Source organism: Drosophila santomea, chromosome 3R (assembly GCF_016746245.2).
Source record: "Drosophila santomea strain STO CAGO 1482 chromosome 3R, Prin_Dsan_1.1, whole genome shotgun sequence".
Taxonomy (NCBI): domain Eukaryota; kingdom Metazoa; phylum Arthropoda; class Insecta; order Diptera; family Drosophilidae; genus Drosophila; species Drosophila santomea.
The window spans coordinates 2,216,531-2,238,632 of record NC_053019.2 but is presented as its reverse complement, the minus strand read 5'-3'; the positions used below and the strand labels follow the sequence as shown (position 1 = coordinate 2,238,632).

At 43.8% G+C, this 22,102-nt stretch overlaps 3 protein-coding genes across 5 annotated transcripts; 2 read left to right on the top strand and 1 right to left on the bottom strand.

Annotated features, from left to right (window-relative positions):
- The first annotated feature begins 12,561 nt into the window (after positions 1-12,561).
- LOC120451457 (peroxiredoxin-2) lies at positions 12,562-13,751 on the top strand. Its single transcript, XM_039635134.2, has 4 exons — positions 12,562-12,720; positions 12,827-12,893; positions 13,007-13,148; positions 13,207-13,751. Exons 1-4 carry the CDS (start codon positions 12,688-12,690, stop codon positions 13,667-13,669), a joined length of 705 nt encoding a protein of 234 aa, XP_039491068.1. The 5' UTR covers positions 12,562-12,687; the 3' UTR covers positions 13,670-13,751.
- A 140-nt stretch (positions 13,752-13,891) lies between these two features.
- Positions 13,892-18,673, bottom strand: LOC120451456 (splicing factor 1). Of its 3 annotated transcripts, XM_039635133.2 has the most exons (6): positions 18,322-18,671; positions 17,467-18,089; positions 17,253-17,387; positions 16,554-16,629; positions 15,407-15,559; positions 13,892-15,334 (listed from the first exon to the last, which is right to left on the bottom strand). In XM_039635133.2, exons 1-6 carry the CDS (start codon positions 18,510-18,512, stop codon positions 14,125-14,127), a joined length of 2,388 nt encoding a protein of 795 aa, XP_039491067.2. In that variant the 5' UTR covers positions 18,513-18,671; the 3' UTR covers positions 13,892-14,124. The 3 variants fall into 3 exon arrangements, 2 of the variants coding, with proteins under 2 accessions (XP_039491067.2, XP_043862239.1); XR_006356498.1 differs by lacking the exon at positions 16,554-16,629 and having other exon boundaries at positions 15,194-15,334; positions 18,322-18,673; XM_044006304.1 differs by lacking the exons at positions 16,554-16,629; positions 17,467-18,089; positions 18,322-18,671 and having other exon boundaries at positions 17,253-17,382.
- A 470-nt stretch (positions 18,674-19,143) lies between these two features.
- Positions 19,144-22,042, top strand: LOC120452256 (nucleolar protein 14 homolog). Its single transcript, XM_039636385.2, has 3 exons — positions 19,144-19,733; positions 19,789-21,736; positions 21,797-22,042. Exons 1-3 carry the CDS (start codon positions 19,232-19,234, stop codon positions 21,897-21,899), a joined length of 2,553 nt encoding a protein of 850 aa, XP_039492319.1. The 5' UTR covers positions 19,144-19,231; the 3' UTR covers positions 21,900-22,042.
- The last annotated feature ends 60 nt before the right edge of the window (positions 22,043-22,102 follow it).

Here is a 22,102-nt window from a genome sequence, read left to right as displayed (position 1 = left end):
GATGATTTCATTTGTGTTTCGCTCTGTTGTCGAGAAATTTCAACTCGGATTTGATTGCACTCATTTGGGGAAATGGGAAATGCCGTCAAAGAAGTTTACTTAAACACTACACTGAAATATAAAGTTATATATTTTAAAGGATTTTAAAGCTTACATAAGAATTTTTTTATTTTTTTTAGTCTGTTGTACATTACATAGAATTTTTAGAAAAATAAAGTGACACTTGGGATTATGGCACATCAACAACAAATTATGTATGTAAAAGATATCTACAGAACTCAAATAGGAAATAGGAAACTCTCGTAGGAAGTCCTTTTGCCTGTGCAGCAAACTCCCATTAATCTCAATTCCTGACCGCTGGCCAAGGAAAGCCACAAAAATTCGGAAAAGCTCCTTTGCTTGGGAACATTTAAAAGAAATAACAAACTGTTCAACTGTCGGACAAAACGATTTCTACAACAAATTGCACTGCAATAAAAGAGCTAAAGCTGCAATGGAAAGAGATGGGTGGACCGAGAGAAAGAGAGATAGAGAGAACGAGAAACACAGGAGCCTCTGCCACATACTTCCTGTGTGTGTCTGTGTGTGTGAGTGAAAGGAGAAGGAGGTCTAATTGACGTACGAGCAAAGTGGGAGTTGCAATTTTCATTGACTCCACTTTAGGATGCACACACACACACAGGCACAGACACAGACAGACACTCTGGGCTTAGCTTGCTCGACTTAACTGCAATTAATTTGGCAATTGAAGGTAGTCGAACAAAAACTAACATTATTCCTGCTAAATTCCCGAGACACTCCATTTCAAATTCGGAATTTTCCGAATTTCTATTTCCCAACTCACACACAAACACATTAGGCAAATGAAGAAGGCTTTTGTCCGTCCGTCCATCTGTCTGTTGCTGCATTTTGTATAATAGGCAGAAAGCATGGCAAAACAATAAACGTGCAGAACGTGAAATGGAATGGTTAAAAGCAAATGGAGTTGTAGTTCCCGGCATATATATGCATACATACATATATATGTTCGTATCATGGCATAGCAAAGATGGGCTGACCAGACCAGACCAGACCACCCACCACATCATTATCATCGTTTCGGCTATTTGCGGCTATTAGTCAGCAAAATTTGTGTGACGCGCTTTCCTTCGCTTTTGGGGGCTTGGCTTTTGTCTTCTTTCAGAATGCAAACAATGGCGGGAATGAATGTATAAAGAACCACACGCAAACTCCCAAAACCCACCCACCCACTAGATCCACTCTCGCACCCCCGATTCGCGCTGAAAAGCAACCCATCCAACCCCACAGTGCTCGTAAATAACGCTTTAGACTTTGATTTAAATAAATTGTATAGCAAAAGGTAATATTTTATGATTTCAACAGTTGAACAGTTTCAGTTTTCGTTTCCGCTTATGTTCCGATTTCTTGTGCGTTACTTATGTGTGCCACCAAACTTCCCACTTCCTTCTCCCATTCTATATATCCTTTTTGGCCCTGCAGATTGAGTGCCTTTCTGGAGAGTATAAATATAGGAATGTAATATAAATGTAAATATAGGAATTCACATTAAATTTGTCGGCTTAACAAAATAAATGTACTCGACAAAAAACCAGCGCAATACTTATTTTTTGGTTGCTTGTAAATGTATTGCCAACAATATCAAATAGCTTGTCATAAAAGCATTTAACTCTTCAATTACTTTAATTATAATATATATCTTTTTGTTACGGAAAATGCTAGAATCAGTTTATAATAATGTTCTCAACTTATTTGATTAGCTATCCATTTAATATGAAACTAAGTACCACATAAAATGAAAATGTATTACAAAATTTCCCGCTGGCTCTGCCTCAAATTACTAATTAAACCGGCAAGTGCGGTCCACAATGGCTGAAAGCATTTACGTTTTAATTTTAAACAATTATTTTGTATTATTCACAATCAAGCAAACGTTATCGAGAAGGACGAACAGAGCGCACACAGGCACCGCCAACCGTATAAAATTACCAATTTGCAGCAGCAATCGGATCGAAGGGATGGGAGCGGGGAAATTTGCAGTTAGCATCCCCACAGATGCGAAGTGCCGGCCAAAAATTAATGTGGATGTGTATGTGGATGAGGAAGATACAGTTGGAGTGGCCAAAGGAAGGATACAACGAGCTACGATTGTCGGGTAAACTGAGTCCCTTCGCCGGCTCTATTCTCAGTCCCCTGAAATCAATGGCCAAGAAGCGGTTTTAGCCCGTGAATTTGATACGTCTATGTGGCCAGCGCAGCGTTGTAAATTTGACAGCTAAATTATTGGTTTAATTTGTTCAGCGTGAGGGGGGCAATAAAAGAACAAAGGCAGTACTTCCGAGATACAGCAGAGGGATTTTGAAGAATCAAACAGGACAGTGCAATGAAATCGTGGGCCTTACTCAGTGACATGAGTATTTCCTAAACGGGTTATTGAGAACTATGGAAATGGTATGAAACGACCACCTCCCCTTGAAATATCACGCATACGCAACGTACTCCCCTTAAATTAGCATAAAAACAAGATGGCTTGACAGCTCACCCTATCAGATTCTGACAGTAGGTGATCGCTGTGAATGGAACCCCTATTTGTAGCGATCAGCACCCTTTCTGATTTCCCAACTGAATAATTTGCCGGCAAAAGGATCGCAGAGGACCCCGATCCACTTGAAAGACGATCGCGGATTAATGCGATTAACTTACAGTTGATTTCAGCGCAAGAACAAACAGAATAATGCCAAACCCTGAGAATGGGCAGATCGTGAATGAAAAGTAAAAGTTTCGCGTTTAACGGTAGCCTGCCTGTGTCGGCGGCCATCACAAAGGCGTCGGCAAACATACCTGGAAATCGCGCTAAAGTCCTTAATTTCGGTAGGATGCGCACGCACAACAGACACTCAAACAACAGACAAACCGCCGACGGACAAAAGGGACAAATGGAGGCTGAGTCTTAATTATTTTATAAGACGCGGGCAACTCAGCGGGCGGCGGACCGCCCAGAGTGTGCGATTCCACATGTCCTGGCTAAAACAAGCAGTCCCCACCCCCTCTGCGGTTGCCGCCTTGCAGCTCAATTGGCCCGCAAAGGCGGGCCGTCACTCCGCACACAACCACATTGAATCCTCTGCCACTCACTCCAGCCACTCGCTGGTCAAAGCGAAATATCAATTTGTCGCCACATCATAAAAAGCAGTGCAATAAAATTACCTCCCCCACGCAAAAGCACCACAACGCAGGGGATGCCGGGGATGTCTATCTCTCTGCCAAATCCCACATTCAATTTCGCACTGCTTTGTGCGCAAAATCCCCAAAGGAATCAGCATGGAGTCCTGGTGCACTGAAGGAAAGGAGCACTTAAATTCGTATTTCAAAAAGTACTTGCAAGCTGATAACATATCTGTGAAAACAATTTAAATGCATTTGACGAATACAAGATACTGACTAGGTACTAGGTTTTTTAGAAACAATTCGTAATATTTTTACTACTATCACAATATGCGAATGCTAATTTTTTCACTGTTTCTCTCAGTGCATCAGACAAAGCCCCAACCAAGGAGCAAAACAACAAAGAAGAGCAAACACAAGACGGCAGCAGCACACACAAAAAAAGAACAAAGATAAAACGAGAATCACATCGTAAATGGCAAATGCAATTCGCGTATTTTATGACGCGCAGTTTTGATGGAGCAAAAGTGCTACCCATCTAAAGCCACCTCCATGGCCAAGTCCACATCCACATCCCCCCCGAACCCCGCTCCTTGCTACCCTCTCATTCGAAGCAGAAACAATGGCTGGTGGAGCTGGCCGAGGATGATAGTGATGTCGGTGGCTTTGTGCGCGTATGGTTGGCCAAAGTGGGCTGAACAATAATGAGAGACAAGCAAAATAAAAAAATAAATAACGAAGAACAATTCAATTATTTTCGGGGCGATGTTAAAAGCCATCGCAATCGCGGCACAAAGGGCGGTGGTTCAAACAGTGCTCCGTCTTGGCTAATGATGATGCATTATGGCTGGATTTGTGCCGGGTTATTGCCACAATGCCACTCTCGAAGCCAAAAAGCTGGTTACCAGCTTTCCAGCCCATTGATCTAGTCAAGCGGGCTTATAATAATACAGCTGATAGACAAGAGGCCACTAAACTATAATTCAATTTCAGGCGAAATCTAATTCCCCCAAGGAATCCAGCTGAACTTTCGGTTTAACCGCGGATGTAAACTAATTTAATACCGAAATACAGGTTCAATTGGAAAGACTTATTGCGTATATTATTTTGGACCATTCTTTATTAATTATGTACAGCTACATTAGTTTGATAATCTTTTTTTAAAAATAATTGACATAAATCTTTACTAACCGGTAATAAGCTCAATGACCTAAAATATCTACATATTGGAAGATAAACTAACTTAACTAAACAAATTTATAGATACCAAACAGACGCATAAAATTGACCAGTGAAGACGAATACTAGAAGACTTCAAAAAACAAATGTTTCAAAATCGGCTATTTTAATGACAATCATGCAACAATATTTTTTAAAAACAAGAGAGAACGCTATAGTTGAGTTCCCCGACTATCTGATACCCGTTACTCAGCTAGTGGGAGTGCGAAGAAGAGTCTTCAACACTGACAGTTTTTGGCTGTTTGTGGGCGTTAGAGTGGGCGTGGCAACATGAATCGACAAACTTGCGCCTATTACTTTGGAGTCTGTATGCTTATCTAAACTTTCTAGCTTTTGTAGTTCCTGAGATCTCAGCGTTCATACGGACGGACTGACAGGCGGACGGACAGACGGACATGGCCAGATCGACTCGACTATTGACCCTGATCAAGAATATATATACTTTATATGGTCGGAAACGCTTCCTTCTGCCTGTTACATACTTTTCAACGAATCTAGTAAACCCTTTTACTCTACGAGTAACGGGTATAACAAGATAGAACCAAAGACGTTTGAAAAACAAGATCTATAACGGCCATACATTGGTTATGTATAAAAATTCGAATGTCTTGAATAAAACGCTATAATCGAGTTCCTCGACTATCAGATACCTGTTACTCAGCTAGTGGGAGTGCGAGCAAGAAATTTCAAAACTTTTTTGACTTCCAATGGCAAAAAAAATGAAAAAAATATCACAAAATTTCAAAAGTGAGTACGTGGCAGTTTTCAGCAGTTTGTGGGCGTTAGAGTGGGTGTGGCAAAGAGTTTTTTTGAGTACCGATAGAAATTGGCCAAAATAATAGAGTGGTCGTGGCAGTTATTGGTGGCTTGTGGGCGCTAGAATAAAATATTTGTCGGCATACCTATAGAGTTTGACAAGACAAACAGTAAAATTAATCTAGTTTACCCTTTAATTCTATGAGTAACGGGTATAAAAAGTTAGCACTTAAATAAAAAACAAGCGAATCTCTAACTATAAATTTAAAATGTTAGATTCTGTAACGTAAATAAATGTTATGATTAATAATATGATCTCTACAAAAACCGGTATCATTCTTTGTAATCCATTAAATAACTATCACAAGACATGATAACCAATTCAACCCCTAACACTTCTAAACACCAAATATTTACATCGACTCCTTATTGCGAATTTATTGTTGAGTACGCCAAGGCCCTAATGATACTGTTTCCCATATAAATACAGTTCTACCAAATCCCGATGGCCACCCTGCACCAATTATCTGGCGAATCTCGACCCAGGCGCAGCTGGAGGCCTCCGGGTTTCCATATCAAATATAGAAAATATGGCAAGGTTTTAATTGAGATCGGATCGGTCCAAACAAAGGCGGTGCGCTGCATGTAAATGCAATTTAATTGTAATCCAATTTGTTGCCAACGCAACGGGCAGCCAAACGAAAAACAGTAGCGGTGATATACCTGGGATAACGGTGTTAGATCGGCTTAAGATATGCGCGATTGCTGCTACCGCTGCACCCTTCCCTTTTCGCTTTTCCCGTCCCGATTTTCCCTGGGCTTCCCGGAGTTTCCTACTCTCCCCTGGCCCAACCACATTTGCATCGCAGGCACTTACACAAAAGAATTATTACTGCAATTAAAATGGTCAAGAAATGGGACTCGACTTCATGTTCCTGAGTCGCCCGGCGCCAGTCTGAGCCCAATTCGCCCAGATTCCAGCAATTATGTGCTCAACTTTAGTTAGCTGCAGATGGATATAGCCAGATATAGTCAGATATTGCCAGATATAGTCGGAGATAGGCGCAAATAGTCGGTCTCTCCTGCGAAAAGTACAATTAGGGGCGTGCTGCCTGTTGGCCAAACAAATGCTGTTCACTTGAGGGCTCCGAGGATCGAGAAAATGAAATCAAATGAATATGTTTATTTAAATTCGTTTCGGCAGGCCAAATACTCCGAACCAAGTAGCCCCGACCCGTGAGACTTTTATCAATCATCTACCGTCCTCCACGACTTGTAATCAGGCGTAAAATTAAGGGCAAAAAGGTGCAAATCAAAGTGGTTGAAAGGCTCACGTCACGTGCGCGCACTGCGAATGCAAAGGATACAGGACACACTTAAAGAAATAACGTATACCCGCAGAATGATAAAAACAACTTGAAAGAATTAGCAAAATAATTTTTAATAAATTCGTACATTTCCTTTTGATAAAAACCACATGAGCAAGTTACTCCTAATCAACAAACTAAATCGTAATACAATTTTGAAGATTAATACATTCGCTATTTTATAAAAATACATTTTAATTAAGAATTGATTTCAGTGCAGCCAGGGTAAATAAATAGTTGTAACAAGGCATTTACTCACTTTATGGTTTCTGACAGGCCGTGATTCCAGCTATTCGCCTCACATGCAAATAGTCACATGTATGCTAGCTGTGCTGCCATTAAAACGAGCACCCCGATCCGGAAGCTAGTTTCAGTGGGCTCACGTGCACCCCTTGCCAGGACCTTCTTGTCCTTGTCCTCGACCTGGTCCTGCTCCTCGAGTCCTCCCCATCCTGGCGCGTTAATAAAGTTGCTCAAGTGTAGTCGAGTGGCATATGCTCGGGCGGGAAGTCGAAGGGTTTTTGGGCGAAGCTTGAGAGTGCGTGCGTGTCTGGCTTTTGTTACGTCACACAGGATTAGGCATAATGAAGTGTTTTAATGCGTTTAGGCACAGAAACATAGGATACAAACACAGACACAGGAGCAGGAACACGGCGAGTGACTGAAATAACCGAGGTGTAATTAAATTGTAAACATTTTACAGCTTTATATGCTTCAATTATAATAGCCGATTTTTTCCACGGGAGGGGTGATAAATTTTATATCGTTTTTTCAGATACATATAATTACTTAATCAAATACTTTCCAGTATACACTTTAAATACAGAGAAAAGTTCAGCCCATAGCATTAATTCAATAAACACAGGTAGACTACAATGATTAAAGTATGCAGATAAAATAATAATAATAAACAGATCAATTAAATTTAACTTATAATCTTTTTTTTTTTTCTTTTTTTTTTTGTAATTGTAATAATTTTTATTTATTAAAGCATACGGGGAAAACTTGGAGCCCCTTTGTGTCCTTCTTTTCTATTAATTCAGCCCATTTGGGCGCGCCGGCTAATTACAGTTAGCTTTTCACATTTTACAATGATTTTACTACAATTACATAACAATCACAGATAACATATAGGAATTAAGATAAGCGTCAGCTTCTGCTGACCCTTGTCACAGGAGATCGGGATATGAGATCCCTCGGTTGTCTTCTATTCAGCCTCCTTAGTGGGCGAGATCTGTTTAGAGCGCTGGCCAGCCGATTTCTGTGGCGCTCCAACCTGTCATGGTATCTGCTCGAGTGCTGGTTTATCTCGTCAAATACCGTTGCGAGTTTCAGGTCTCTGTGCAGGGTGGTGTTTCGCACAAACCACTCGCATCCGGTGATGAGTCTTGCGACCTTATTTTGTATAGCCTGGATCCTTTTGATTTGGCTGTCGCATGCCAAGCCCCAGATTTGGCACCCGTACTTCCAGTTTGGAGCTAGAATCTGTTTGTAGATTGTCAGCTTGTTGGATAGCGACAATTTACTGCGCGGACAAAGTAGCCAGTAGTGCTTCGCCACCTTAGCACGTAGGCGCGTTCTAATGTCGGCCACATGCTTGGCAAATGTGAGTCTGCGATCCAGAAGCACTCCAAGGTATTTGGCTGCGTTCGGCTGTGGTACAGGGGCTGCCTCGATGTAGACGGGCGGTGGCGTTCTCCGCTTTAAAGTATAGCAGACGTTGTTGGATTTACTGCTATTGATGCCAATGTTCCAACGTCTTGCCCATTCCGAGAATCGATCTGCAAAGTCCTGTATACCATCCGCTGCGTCGTGCTCGCATCGGGACCTTTAGGTGACGCACACGTCATCGGCAAATGTGGCCAACATTGAATTCCCGTAAAGGCTTACATCCGGCTGCGGCATGTCGTGGCTATATAGGCAGTAGAGCAGGGGGCCGAGGACACTTCCTTGTGGAACACCAGCTGCCACATTGTGCTCGGTGGATTATAATCTTTAATTATGACATTAAGGACACTTAAGAGGCAGGGAAATGTAATTTAAATAAAGAGATTTTATTTGTTTATCATTTTGTAAGATTTTCCAAAACTGCTAGCTCACTGGTACTAACTTTTGTGAACTTTGTCCTTTTTTTCCTGTGAGTTTTCCAATTGTTTTCCTGTGTGTTATTCTTTTTTTACACCTTAATGCATTTGAAACTTGATTTCATTTATTTTCGGACACACTCGTTTGAATTGTGGCCCGTTGAGGGAACGGGGGTAAGGGTAACGAGGTTGAGGGAAAAACCATTAAAGAAATTACATGTTGTTGCCGGCAGCTCCTGTCCGCAGGATGGATGGTTGGATGGTTGGATGGATGAGTGCCGAGGGTGTTGGGATCGAAGCAGAAGGATGTGCCGCTGGAGCGCAGGGCTGGGAGGTAAATGCAATCGCATTGATGTTTAAAAAGCGACGACTATGGCGCTTAAATGTCTGGAAATGGGCGTTTACATACGGTCGCTTCTCTGTGGGGGCGGTGGGAGGTGGGCGTGGCTGGGCAGGCGCTCGTTTTGTGGGCTAAAAACATCAAACATCAAAGTGATTGAATTGTTGCTATTGCTTTGGAAATCAAAAAAAGGCGTCAAGGGGATGTGACGATTACTTGCGACGAGAGGGTCAAACAATTTTCACATGTAAATTAAATTAAAATTGGCAGCGTTTGAAGCTGAAAATGGTGGAAATTAATGGAGTTTTAGTGCTTTGATTACGCCCTCTATTTTAAAGTCCTTAAAGATAAGCAACTATTTTTTTCTGGCAATTGTTAAATATTAAAATAATTTGTTTTGATGTAATCATCGTTGAAAGTATATAAGAGGTAGAAGGAACCCTTCAAGGTATATAAAGTATCAGGATCAATAGTTGACTCAATCGTTTGTCCGTCCGTATGATCGTCGAAATCTCTGGAACTATAAAAATCTAGAAAGTTAAGATTTAGCATGCACATTCTAAATTGTTTTTAATGTTTTAAATTGTTGCCACACTCACTGTGGAGCCCACACTTTAGAAAAATGTTTTACATATTCAAAATGTATTATTTATTTTCAAAATTTCTATCGAAAAGCAAAAAACATTTTGGCCACGACAAATTTTTCTGATATACATATACATACATATATATAGCAATGTCTCTTGTTATTAAGTTTTATATTCTTTTAATTTGATGCTGTTCAAATGCTTGTCTTATTTATGTGTAGTGTAAAATATATGTTTGCAATTACCGCCCGACTTAAGTGGCAAATGCATTTTAGCTGTTTGCAACCGACACTTCGATTGCACATAACTCTCCATTGCAATAAATACAAATTAACCGAGTCGAGAGAAGCTTTATTGGCAGCGGAGTGCAGCCCACTTTTCTGTTTGTTTACCAACAATTGCCATTAAAATTTAAACCACAGCAATTATTATTAATGGTCGAGCCAGATATTTTTATAAATGTGTTCAAATTGGCGCAATAATAAGAGAATAGCTGTAATGGCAAAAGTCAATAGCAGTAATTTGAATGCCATTTTAATGGATAAAGAAGGATAAAGGATATAGAAATCATTATACAAAATCCGGATTAAGATAGTCCGACTAACAAGGAGTTAAATGGGAGTTAAAATGGTAAATACCAGTATTTATAATAGTTTTTATGTATTATCCTTATTATTACAACCGCTGATTATTATGTATATCAATTAAATATCAAATGTAGGAACGCAACTCAAGACCCTTAATAGAAAAAACTATTATTCTTTTTATGGAATGGGCAGGTGTGATGATGATGATTCTGCCAACGGAACCGAGTTCTCACACCTTTTGTGTGATTTTTTGTCCCTGCCACTTTCTTAATTAGCTGGCGAACATCTCAAATTTCCAAAATCACAAAAGTGTTAAAAAAGAACATCAGCACAAGGCGGGGAATTGCAAGGCGATGAAGATGGCGAAGGATATGGAGTGGTGATGCGACTGATATGAATCACATTATCCAGATTTGCATCAGGATTACGCGTTGCTCCGAACAGGAGCACTCGGCACCTCGGCACCTCGGCATCTAGGCACTTCGTCGCATCCTAAGCCCCGGCATTGTGACAATTGTCACAAATCAAGATCCTGCCCATCTGGGCCAACAGCACTCGAGATGGTTACAAAGACCTAAGCAGATTTGTGCTAATATGACGGCATCTGTTTGACAATGAGAGTGCGAGGGACAAGATAAGACATATTCCCTAAAGGAAATGAAAAGGGACGGCGAGGTGCGTGTGAGTGTCGGCAACGCCTTCAGAGAATCCCCCGAATCTCCGTATCCTGGCGATACGGCCTCAAGTGCTCAAGTGTTTGTTTAAATTATGCAAATCTGCGCAAATCCTGCGGGCGGGCTACCATCGAACAAGTAGCGATACGAATCCCGGATCCAAAACGGTCTGGACCCTCGCAGACAAAGCGACGTGCACTTTTAATTGGTAAAAGTAGTCCAACTGTCTGGGAATTAGTGCACGGCCATGGATTTGCTAAGCGTGCTCGGGGAGTTCCTGGAAATCCCTGCTATACACACATTTTTCGGAACCCCTTGCCAATCTGCCCGTAATTACTTAGCACTGCCTTTTAACGGAGCCCACGACGCCTTTGCCGAGGCCCCAACTCATAAACAAGTTAACGACCAAGTACACTGAAAGAAACCGAGGAATAAGTTTAAATCTATCTATAACATTGAACCTTATATTTCGAATGCAGAAATATGAATTATATAACAATCTTTCCAAAAAACTTCTGCTTGTTCCTCACCAACAAATTTATTAAATTTATTGTGTGCGTCTGATATAGAATATGTTTTACGTAAAATTTTATACTTATAATCTAGATTACCCAGACCAGTTTTATAAAATAACAATATTTAATATCTCACCCAAGAAAAATTTAATTAATACACATTTTCCCCGCGCGTTTTTGGGGAATGGTAAAAGAGGATGAGTGGTAGCCACTTGGAGCGCGTAATTTGCGCCAAATTACAGATGAAAAGCAGCGAAAATTGTAAAAAGCGGGAAAGCGGTGGAGAATTGGGGGCAGGGCGCCACCCCTGCCAGGGGATGCGAAATTGCAAACATGGGAATTGACTAATTGCGGGAAAGCAAGAGAGTCGAGCGCCATTGGTGGATATGGACTTGGATTTGGGAATGGAAACGGACAGGGAACTAGGTGTGTGGGCGTTTTGGCATCCGTCAGATGTTTTCCCAACTTCGGCAAGATATGCAAAAATATTTGAGCACACGCATGTATCTCGCTTTATTGTTTCGATATCCTTTGCGAACGCGGCGGCATCTAGCTGGATAACAAAGTATCTAGATCGGGCATTGTAGCCGGGAAAAGACAAAACCAAACCCTCCTCGAGGAGGGAGAGAATCCAAAGCCTGGGCAACTGAGCCGCTTTCAGGCATTTAGTGGATTAACGAGCGGCGAACAAAACGCATGTAGTGCAAATAGTTGGTTGGTTCGGCGGGTAAGAGGCTCATTACCATTGTGTGGCGTGTGCAGTACGCGGTAAATATTTTGCTACACTTTCCATTATCCATGGCCGGCCTTATTCCACCCTGGACAATGCACAAAGGACACGGCAGAAAAACAAGATGGACTTCTGAGGGGTACGCGGCTTCTGAGGGATATGGAGCGGTGGTTTCTAATACAATCAGAGCAGCACATGTGATGATCAGAAGACGTATTTCTGTTTATCTCTGATCTTCAAGGCAGTTTTTCAGCAAGGATTATATGCAGCTAGATGGCGAAGTATATAACACACTATTTAATGCAAAACCAATAAAGAGAGGAAAGAATAGAATTTAAAGATTTTAATAATCGAATTTTTGATGTTTATACATCTTCGATCCTATATAAATGACTTTTAAACTGATATTAAATATAAAAATGATTTGAGTATCGCGCCACAGAATTATCGATAGGCCTAATCGATGAAAGTCTGGCCAGTTTCCTGCGTATTTTGAGCTTTAAACGAAGTTGGTAACACCCTGCTGTCAAGTTTGTTTTTACTTTCTTTAGGAAAAGTTCTGCCGGCTCCTCGTCGAATTCTGTCTTAACATAAGCCTTATAAAAACGTGATCTACTAGAACAAGATGTCTTTCGTAGGACGCTCACTGATTCGCAACGTAAGTTGTCCGAACGACCGAGAGTTTTTCGAAAACATGCCACAGCGATTACGTAATTGGCTGAACCCGCGTTCCAATGCTGAATCTAATATATCATGCATTTCAGGTACCGCTGATGGGCAAGGCCTTCCTGAGACAGCAGAAACAGATTGCCGCCCGCCTCCTGCATCAAAGTGAGTTGAGATCCCCAACATTTAAGCCCTATAAACAGACAGACAATTTCACTGTTTTGTATAACATTTACGTTAAACATATGGCTTAGATTAACCCATTAATAAATTTTCAGCCGTTCCTCTGGCTGCAGTCCGCGTCCAGCATCCCGCTCCCGAATTTAAGGGTCTGGCTGTGGTGGACAACAGCTTTCAGGAGGTGAAGCTGGAAGACTACAGGGGAAAATACCTGGTACTGTTCTTTTACCCACTGGACTTGTGAGTACACTGAACTTACCATCGGACAGTATTCCCTAATCTGCGATCCCATTTGCAGCACATTCGTTTGCCCCACTGAAATCGTTGCATTTAGCGAGAGGATCAAGGAGTTCCATGACATCAATACCGAGGTTCTGGGAGTTTCCGTGGACTCCCACTTCAGCCATCTCACCTGGTGCAATGTTGACCGCAAGAACGGCGGAGTGGGACAACTGAAGTACCCGCTCCTCTCCGATTTGACCAAGAAGATCTCTGCCGACTACGATGTGTTGCTGGACAAGGAGGGCATCTCGCTGCGCGGCACCTTCATCATCGATCCTAACGGCATCCTGCGCCAGTACTCGATCAATGATCTGCCCGTGGGCCGATCCGTCGACGAGGTTCTGCGCCTGATCAAAGCCTTCCAGTTCGTCGAGCAGCACGGAGAAGTCTGCCCGGCGAACTGGAACCCTAAGTCGAATCCGGCTACCATTAAGCCCGATGTAGAGGAGTCGAAAAAGTACTTCAGCAAGCACGGCTAGACGATCATTTGATTTTTTCTTAAGCACCCAAAACATTCACTACACCAAAAGACTCGAAGAATAAAGAGGATACAGATTTGAATTTCCGGCATTATAATTTATAAGCATAAAACCATAGGCATCGCACTAATTTAGTAGATGTCTATCAAGGATCTAATAAATCTATCTCATTTTTATATTTCACACATATTGGGGACTGTATTGGGTATGTAAAAATGCGGATTTAGTGGTTTAATTGAATTAATAACTATTTAATTCCGTCCTTTATTTGAAGCATAGTAAATACAAATTAGTTTTGTAGGTTTGTCTCGATTATCATTAATGGTGAAAGCGAATATTATGGTCGGGGATTCAAATTACGTTCATAATTGATTGCAGGGACAGTCTCACAGGGTCGAGCACTATCGTAGGAGCATCTGAGTGTTCTAGTGATCGATCTTACAAGATGCGAAAGCTCAAGCGGTTGGCGGTGGAGGTGGCGGCGGCTGCGACAGGCTCAAGGCTGGTGGCGGCGGGGCGCAGGGCGGAGGTGGAGGCGGCGCATAGCCGCCGCCCCAGCCACTGTAAGCGCCTCCACCCCACGGCGGCATGGGCGGGGCACTGGTTCCGGGTGGCGGCGGGATCAGCGGTGGCAACGTGCCCGGTATAGGTGGATTCAGCGGTTCTGTAGCCGGCGGCGGAGGTTGCGGTGCGCTCATCCACGGCATCAGCGGCGGTGGCATCGGAGGCGGTGCTTGGGCGCCCGGCGGTGCCGGTACATAGGCCGCCATTGCGTGCTCCATGCCAAGACTCATGCCGTGATCCATCGCTGCCAAACCGTGACCGTGCTGGTCCAAACCCATACCGTGCTCCATGCCCATGCCGTGATCGTGCGCCGCCGCTCCCCATCCGCCCAGGTCGCGCTGGTGATCTCGCGACGAGGAGCTCGGTGGTGACTGGATGGCCTGCATCTGGGAGGGTTTCTTGTCAAAAATGCTGTAGCTGGCCCGGTGCAACTGGGGTCCATTACTGGCCGGTGGATCGGGCTTAGCAGAAGCGGATGGCGGCGGTGGTCCTTCTCCCAATTCGGCCATCAAACTCATATACTCCTCGTCAATCTTAGCCTGGGAATCCTCACAGGCCATGCCAGGGGCTCCTGATCCTGGGCGCTTGTTGCGGCAATCCTTCGTCAAATGACCGGTACCGCCACATGAGGTGCACACTATAGTATTCGTGATGATCGGCTTATCCGGACATTGCCAGGACTTGTGGTCCGTTGAACCGCATGTACAGCGTTGGATATCGTTCTCTCGAAGAGTTCCATTAAGTTGAGCCAGTTCTCGCAACTGCATTCTGCGGAGATCGTTGTGGCCCTCGGGCACTTCAATACCCTGACGAATTACGTCTTTGATTTTGTCCACTGCTTTGCGCACCGCCTCTGGATTGGGCGCGGTAATAAAGGCATGCAGCGGCTCATCCTCGCCCGGCAATGGTTGGCCATCCTTTCGCCCCACTTTGCCCTCCTTCACCGATCCCTTGCCGCGAATTATGATCTTGGCGCCCGTATCCTTCTCCATAGCCTTGAGCGTGTTGCCTCGCGGACCGATGAGCAGGCCCACAAAATTGATGTCAGGGTGCTGCTCTTGTGGAATCAGCACTTTGTCGCTTACGCGAGTGACCGGCGGTCTAAGAAACACGAAAATTCAATTAGAGATTGCCCGCAACATAGCGATCTAGCGAATTATAACCAACACTTACTTGTAATCCGCTGGTGGCTTAAACTCGGGGTTGACCGTCTGCATTTTGACGATCAGTTGATGACGCTGTTCTTCTAGTCGCTTTCTGTAGCGGAACTCACGGGTGTTCAACCGCTTGCCATCAGAGCTATAAATGGGCTCCGGCGAGGGGGATCTGTGGACGAGAAGAATAGAGGGAAGGGGCGACTTTGGTGAGACTGATCTTGAGCTTATAGGCGGCAGGATGCTATTGGCGCTAGACTTATTGATCTTAACGTACGTACTAACTAGTAACTTTAATCGAATATGCTGTAAGTTGCAAATCAAATTCATTAATCAAGTTTAATCATTAGCATTAGCAGAAAAGAATTATTTGCTGGGGAATTAAGAAAAGAAGAATTTTGATTAATTCGTTCGATTCAGTAGTAGCTGTATCTATTTCGTTTCTGTTTCTGTCGCACCCTGAGTTTCTTTGCGAGAAACCCGAACTACCGGGACGCTTAGTGGAAGAAAAGAAGAGTTCACATTAATGAAGATGTATAATCTAGTCCGGTTATCTTCAGGCTCTTACTTATTTGTGGCCCCTTTGGATGGTATCATTCAATCGATCACTGATATGATCGCTGTCTCTAGGAACCCTTGAAGAGTATTATTAGTTAAAATAATTATTTTTATAAACAAATTAACTACGAAACCCAGCTCATACGGTTACTTTCCAGACAGCCTTTTCCCCTCTTTTCGACTCCAATCAGGAGTTTAACTTCGGTTTAACTAGTTAGGACTAAATTCATAGTGTTCAATACAGTAAATATCGGTTTTTACGTAATATTCATTGGGAAGCTACTATATAGATCATATTTACTTTGACAAAAACGTATAATTAATTGCTTTTGGAGGAGGTATTAACCGACTTTCACTGTACCAACAACAAAATGGAGAGTGATACAACACTCAACGGATCTTAATTGGTAAAGAGATACATGTGAAACCGGAGTCAATGGCATGCCACAATGAAACCTGTTGGACTCATGGGCTCATCCTTCCGGACCGGAATCCGTCATTTAGGGGGTAGATATTGCTGCAGTGCGTTGCTGGAAACGTTCATTGGCCTCACACGGACGAGACCTTTGATTGAGGGACTCAGTGGGGGAGAGAGAACTGTATCAAACCTTTCTTCCGGATTCTGCGTGATGCCCAGGTCGCCGGTTCGCAGCTTGCGGCTAATCTCCTCGATTTGAAATTGAACTGCAATTAGAAGGCGTTAGAAAAGAAGGAAGAAAATCGAGCGCAACCTCGACATTAGTAAACGTCACATGTTGTTTTTCTAGAGAATTGAAGAGATATCAATTAAATGGGGGGTCAAGTGATATTGTGGCTATTGAGACTTGAATCGCTTAGTGTGTCCGCTCCTAAACTAACTGAAAATGCTGTGAGCGTTACAATTGAGGTAATTAATTAATTAATTAAGTGGGGGTTTAATTTGATTAGTTTCAATGCGCTTAAACCGCTGCAAAAATAAATAAAAGCTTAACAGCCATATAAATGCTCTGTATACGAATTGGATTTGGAATGCAACTCATGTCGTATCGTATCGTAACGTTTGTGTGCCACGCCGGAATCCCTTCAAAAAGAGAACGAGATATTATTATATGATGCTCAATGCCGTTTGTTGTCGATTTCAGATTTATGTTTGGTTTACGATATCTGCGGCAGGTGCACGTCCCCAGCGTCTGACTCTGAAGTGTGGTTTTCTCTCTGTATTCATTCTTAACAGTTGGTCATTAAACTTAGAACTAATTGTAGTTCTTAAAAGCTAACTTAGTTGCGGGATCAGCTGCGATCAACAGAAATTTGGTGCATGGTATTACCTAGGTAGGCCTCCTGCTGAGCTGGGTCCAGGGTGGAGGGCAGAATTGTGGGCATTCCAGGAATAAAGGTTTTGTCGTTTTCACTGCCACCCCAGCGAGACTTGCGCTTCCTCTTCCGCTCGGCAGCGCTGTCCGCTGAAAAAGTAATATCAATTAATAAATAAAAATAATATTTAAACCGAAGAATTTATTTTAACTCTATTTTAGTACCAACCTGAGTTATCGAATGCCCCATTGCTGGTGGAGTCGTTGCTGTTCTGGTTGTTGAAGAACGAAGCGAATCCTTTGTTGCCTCCGGCATTGCCCATTAGCTCCTGGATGGTCTGGGTTAGGTCAAACCGCTGCTCACGTCCCTCCTCCCTGATGGTTTCCAATCCTTGCTGTCGGTCGAAGAGTGATGGGATTCTGGGTTGATCATGATCCTGATTTAGAGGGTTTCGACTGTTGGATGTGTCGAAGGGGTTGACGTGCGTGCGTTCCCGGCTGCTCCTTTGCAAAGGCTGGTCTCGTTGATCTCTCTGTCCGCCTCGATCATTGCGCCGGCGCTCATAGCTGCGACTGCGTGAGCGGCGTCGACGACTCCGGTCATAATCATCGCGTCCACCCCGCGAGCTGCTGCGCCTGGAGCGGGAGTCACGATCTCTGTCCCGCTTGCGGTCACGATCACGATCCCTGCTGCGCGATCGCTTCCTTCGTCTGTCTCCGTCGTCGTAATTGCGGGACTTGCTGCGGTGCGAGCGGGAATCCCGGTCGCGGTCGCGTTCTCGGTCACGATCACGATCACGGTCGCCGCGATCGTCCCGACGGCGACTGTCGCGGTCCCTGCTGTCTTTATCCCTGCAAAGTTAAGAGGAGGTTATTATATGCCACTGATAACATTTCTATGATGCAGGTGGATAAAACCAAAGACATAAAGCAATAATAGCAGCCTTGCTTTGATTCTGAAATCCAATTTGTTTTATAAAAGAACAAACCATAAAAATGTGTACACCGGATGAGGGGGTGAAATGGGTAAAAGCTAAGTAATCTAAGCTAAGTATCAAAATAGTTATCCTTGCAACGCACGCACCTTTTTTTCTTGTCCTTGTCCCGATCCTTTTCCTTGTCTCTGTCCTTATCCCTCCCACGATCCCTGGAACGGGAGCGCTCCTTATCAGCGCTTTTGCCGCTGCCTCCGTTGGCAGAGGCGGCGACTGCGACTGCGGCCGAGACTTCTCGGGACGCCGCCAACGAAAGTAGGTCCGGCGGCGTGGCGCTCATGCTTTCTTCACCACCTGCACACTAACAACTTACAGACTGAAGCCACGCGAACTTTTATAGTTTCAAACACGCTTTAAAAAGTAAAAACCGATTTTTCAGTGCGGCGTTCCGTGTGAAAATTTTTGTGGCAAGGAACGAAACGAAAATGGCGACGTGGTTCAGTGTTGAACAGGGCATGCCATTAGTGATGATCGGCGGTAACTGTTATATCCCACGGCAAACGGTATCAAAGGGTTGCGTGATATATAAAATGTAGATTTTTAATGTACGTATATAATGTATATGTTTAATGTTTATCATACGTAATTTAATTGCCTTGATTACCACATTAGAACATTAAAGCATCGTTTCATTGAAATACTCTTTAAATTGTTAAAAAATATGATTGGTGTAATATATAACAAACATGGATATCAATATCAAACGACACGTATCTATCTGTGTTTGCATAAAACGTTTTGTTTTAATATAGTTTTTTATTATGTTCAATTAAATGTTATTTAAGTTATATTCTTATTCAGATAATAATGGTTATTTGTATTTACAGCACAACTTAAATCTGATCCCATTACCATTAGTCGTGACTGTTCCCAGGATTAGTCAACACTAATTTCGGCATTTCGTGAAGGCGCTAGTACGTTATTGGGTTGCACGTGTTAGGTGTTTTGTTTTGCTCCATGAACTCGGTTTAATTTATCCGTAAAACGCGATATTAAACAATGGTGGCCAAGGGAAAGAAGGCCAGCGCGGATGCTGTTTACGCCAAAAAGACGATCAAGTCGTCCAATCCCTTCGACAACTCAGCGGCACTGTCGAGCAAGCGAGGCAATCCCTTCGATGTGCACGTGAACAAGGAGAAGTTCAAGATTCTGGGGAGGATCTGCAAGCATGACAGGGGAATGCCAGGAGTGTCGCGGGCCAAGGCCCTCCAAAAAAGAGCCCAGACATTAGGTCAACAGTTCGCCGTGAAGCACAAGACCAATCGCTTCAAGGATAACCGAATCGGCAAGCACTTGAGTGGCGATCAGCTAACTGAGTCAGTGATGAATGCCCGCTACCTGGCCGAAAAGATGTCCCAGGTGCGATCCAACCAGAAAGCGGAGAAGTTCAACCTCAATGACGACGAACTACTTACGCACAGAGGACAAACTCTGGAAGAGATCGAACAGTACAGAGATGAGCGGTCCGACGACGAGGAACTAGACGACGAGGCATTGGACGGTATACGCCAATGTTTTTTCCTTAAAACCCTCAACTAACTAACATATCCTTTCAGCGGACTTTACTGCTGCTGCTCATTTCGGCGGAGAGGGAGACTCTGCCCAAGACCGCCAAGCGGCCATTGATGAGATGATCGTTGAGCAAAAACGCCGAAAGAACGAGATCGCCAAAGAGAAGGACGAAGTGTATGATCTCACCGAGAAACTTGATGCCAACTATAAGCATCTGCTTCCGCTAGTGGCCAAAGCCACGAAGGATGAGCAGGACGCCAAGCCACCGCCAGATGCGTACGATAAACTGCTCAAAGAGATGATCTTCGAGCCGAGAGGCAGTGTTGCGGATAAACTAATCAATCCCGACGAGCTGGTCAAACAGGAGGCCGCTCGTCTGGAGAAGCTCGAGAACGAGCGGCTCCGTCGAATGCGAGCCGATGGCGAGGAGGATGAGGAGGCCTCCAATGCCAAACCCAAGCATCGATCTGCCGATGATCTGGACGATGGCTATTTCTTGGCTGGCGAAGATGACGAGGGAGATGATACACTCGCTTACGACTTGGACGGCAATCTTGGAACACACCTTAATGGAAAGAAGGAACTGAAGGCGGAAGGAAACGAAAATGAGGACAATGATGAGGAAGGGGAAGAGGAGGAAGATGAGGACTCGGATGAGGAGAGCGATTCAGAGGTCGACAATCTGAGCGATCTTAAGGAGTCTGATAGTGAATCCGAGCAAGAAGAAGTTCCCAAGGCTAGTAAAAAGAAAGCGAAAAAGTCAGAGTATACAATTCGCGCCTCCTTGGACACCAGCATACCGTTTACCATCAAGATGCCCAAGACCTACGAGGACTTCACAGAGCTCCTCTCCAAGCATGCTACGGCACAGAAGACGACCATTATCGAAAGAATCATAAAATGCAATCATCCCAAACTGGAAGGTGTTAATCGTGATAATGTAGTTAAGTTGTACTCATTTCTGCTGCAATATTTGAAGGATTCGTTTGAGGATGCCAACGAGCAAGAAATTCGCGAACACTTTCAATTGCTCTCAAAGCTTATGCCCCACTTTTATGAATTAACGCAACTGAATCCCGAACGCATGTCCAATACATTACTAGAGGTGATTAAAGAGAAGTACGGAGAGTTTAGAAAAAATCACAAGATGTATGCTTCACTAGAGACTTTGGTGTACTTCAAACTAGTGGCCAACTTGTATTCGACTTCCGATTTCCGCCACCCGGTGGTCACTCCTTGCTTTATTTTCATGCAACACGTCTTGTCCAGATCACGAGTGCGTACGCGACAGGAAATATCCATGGGCCTGTTCCTGGTTACCGTAATCTTGGAGTTTGTGTCCCAATCCAAGAGACTGGTTCCAGCCGTATTCAATTTCCTGCAGGGTATTGTACACATGTCCATACCCAAAAGGGATGTGGAACAGTTGGAGATCACGCCGCCCTTTGAGCGCGATGGTCCATTAAGCAAGCTCCTGGCACTCCCAGCTAACCAGGAATGCACGAAGTTGAAGCCCCAGCAGCTCCAGCCTGCGGACTTGGTCACCCAGACGATCACTCCAGATTTCAAAGTGCGAGCACTGGATACATCCCTCCTGCTAATCAAGGAAGCTCTTCAGCTGGTGGAAGAGCATGTTGGCGCCTGCTACCTGGCCAAACCCTTCCTGAGATTACTCTCCCGCCTTCCACTGGAGTCCTACCCTGAGCATGTGCATCTGCACCACAAGGAAGCCACCGAACTGGTGGAGAAGCTGGCTGCGCAGAAAATGAAACTTCTGGCTCCGGCGGCAAAGAAGCCTAAAGCTCTTAGGCTGCTGGAACCTCGATTCGAGGCGGTGTATGATGACAAACGGCGTCCCAAGATGTCCAAGGCCAAGGAGGAGCGGGCCAAGCTGCTGCATAAGATCAAGCGCGAAAAGAAGGGAGCCATTCGAGAAATCCGCAGAGATACCGCCTTCGTCCAGGAGCTTAAGCTCAAACAGACCCTGAAAAGGTTTGTGTTTCATTTGGTGGACATCCGCACTTTTCTAATCTATTGATCTTATTTTTACAGCGACAAGGAGCGCCATGAGAAGGTTAAGCGTATTTATCAGGAGGCCTCAGTGCAACAGGGCGAGCTTAATGAGCTGGCGCGGGCCAAAAAGAAGAAGTTCTAGGCTTGACTTGGAATTAGTTATTTTTATCTAGATTATAAACAAAGCAGAAAGTAAAGAATATAGCAGTGTTGCCTATATTTAGGTATCACATAATCAGCCTTCACAATTTTTATAGTAATGCAAATCTACTAACCCACATTATGCACAAGGGTGAGTCGATTGGTATGAAATATTTCATAATTTGTAGTATTTTACATCATGTT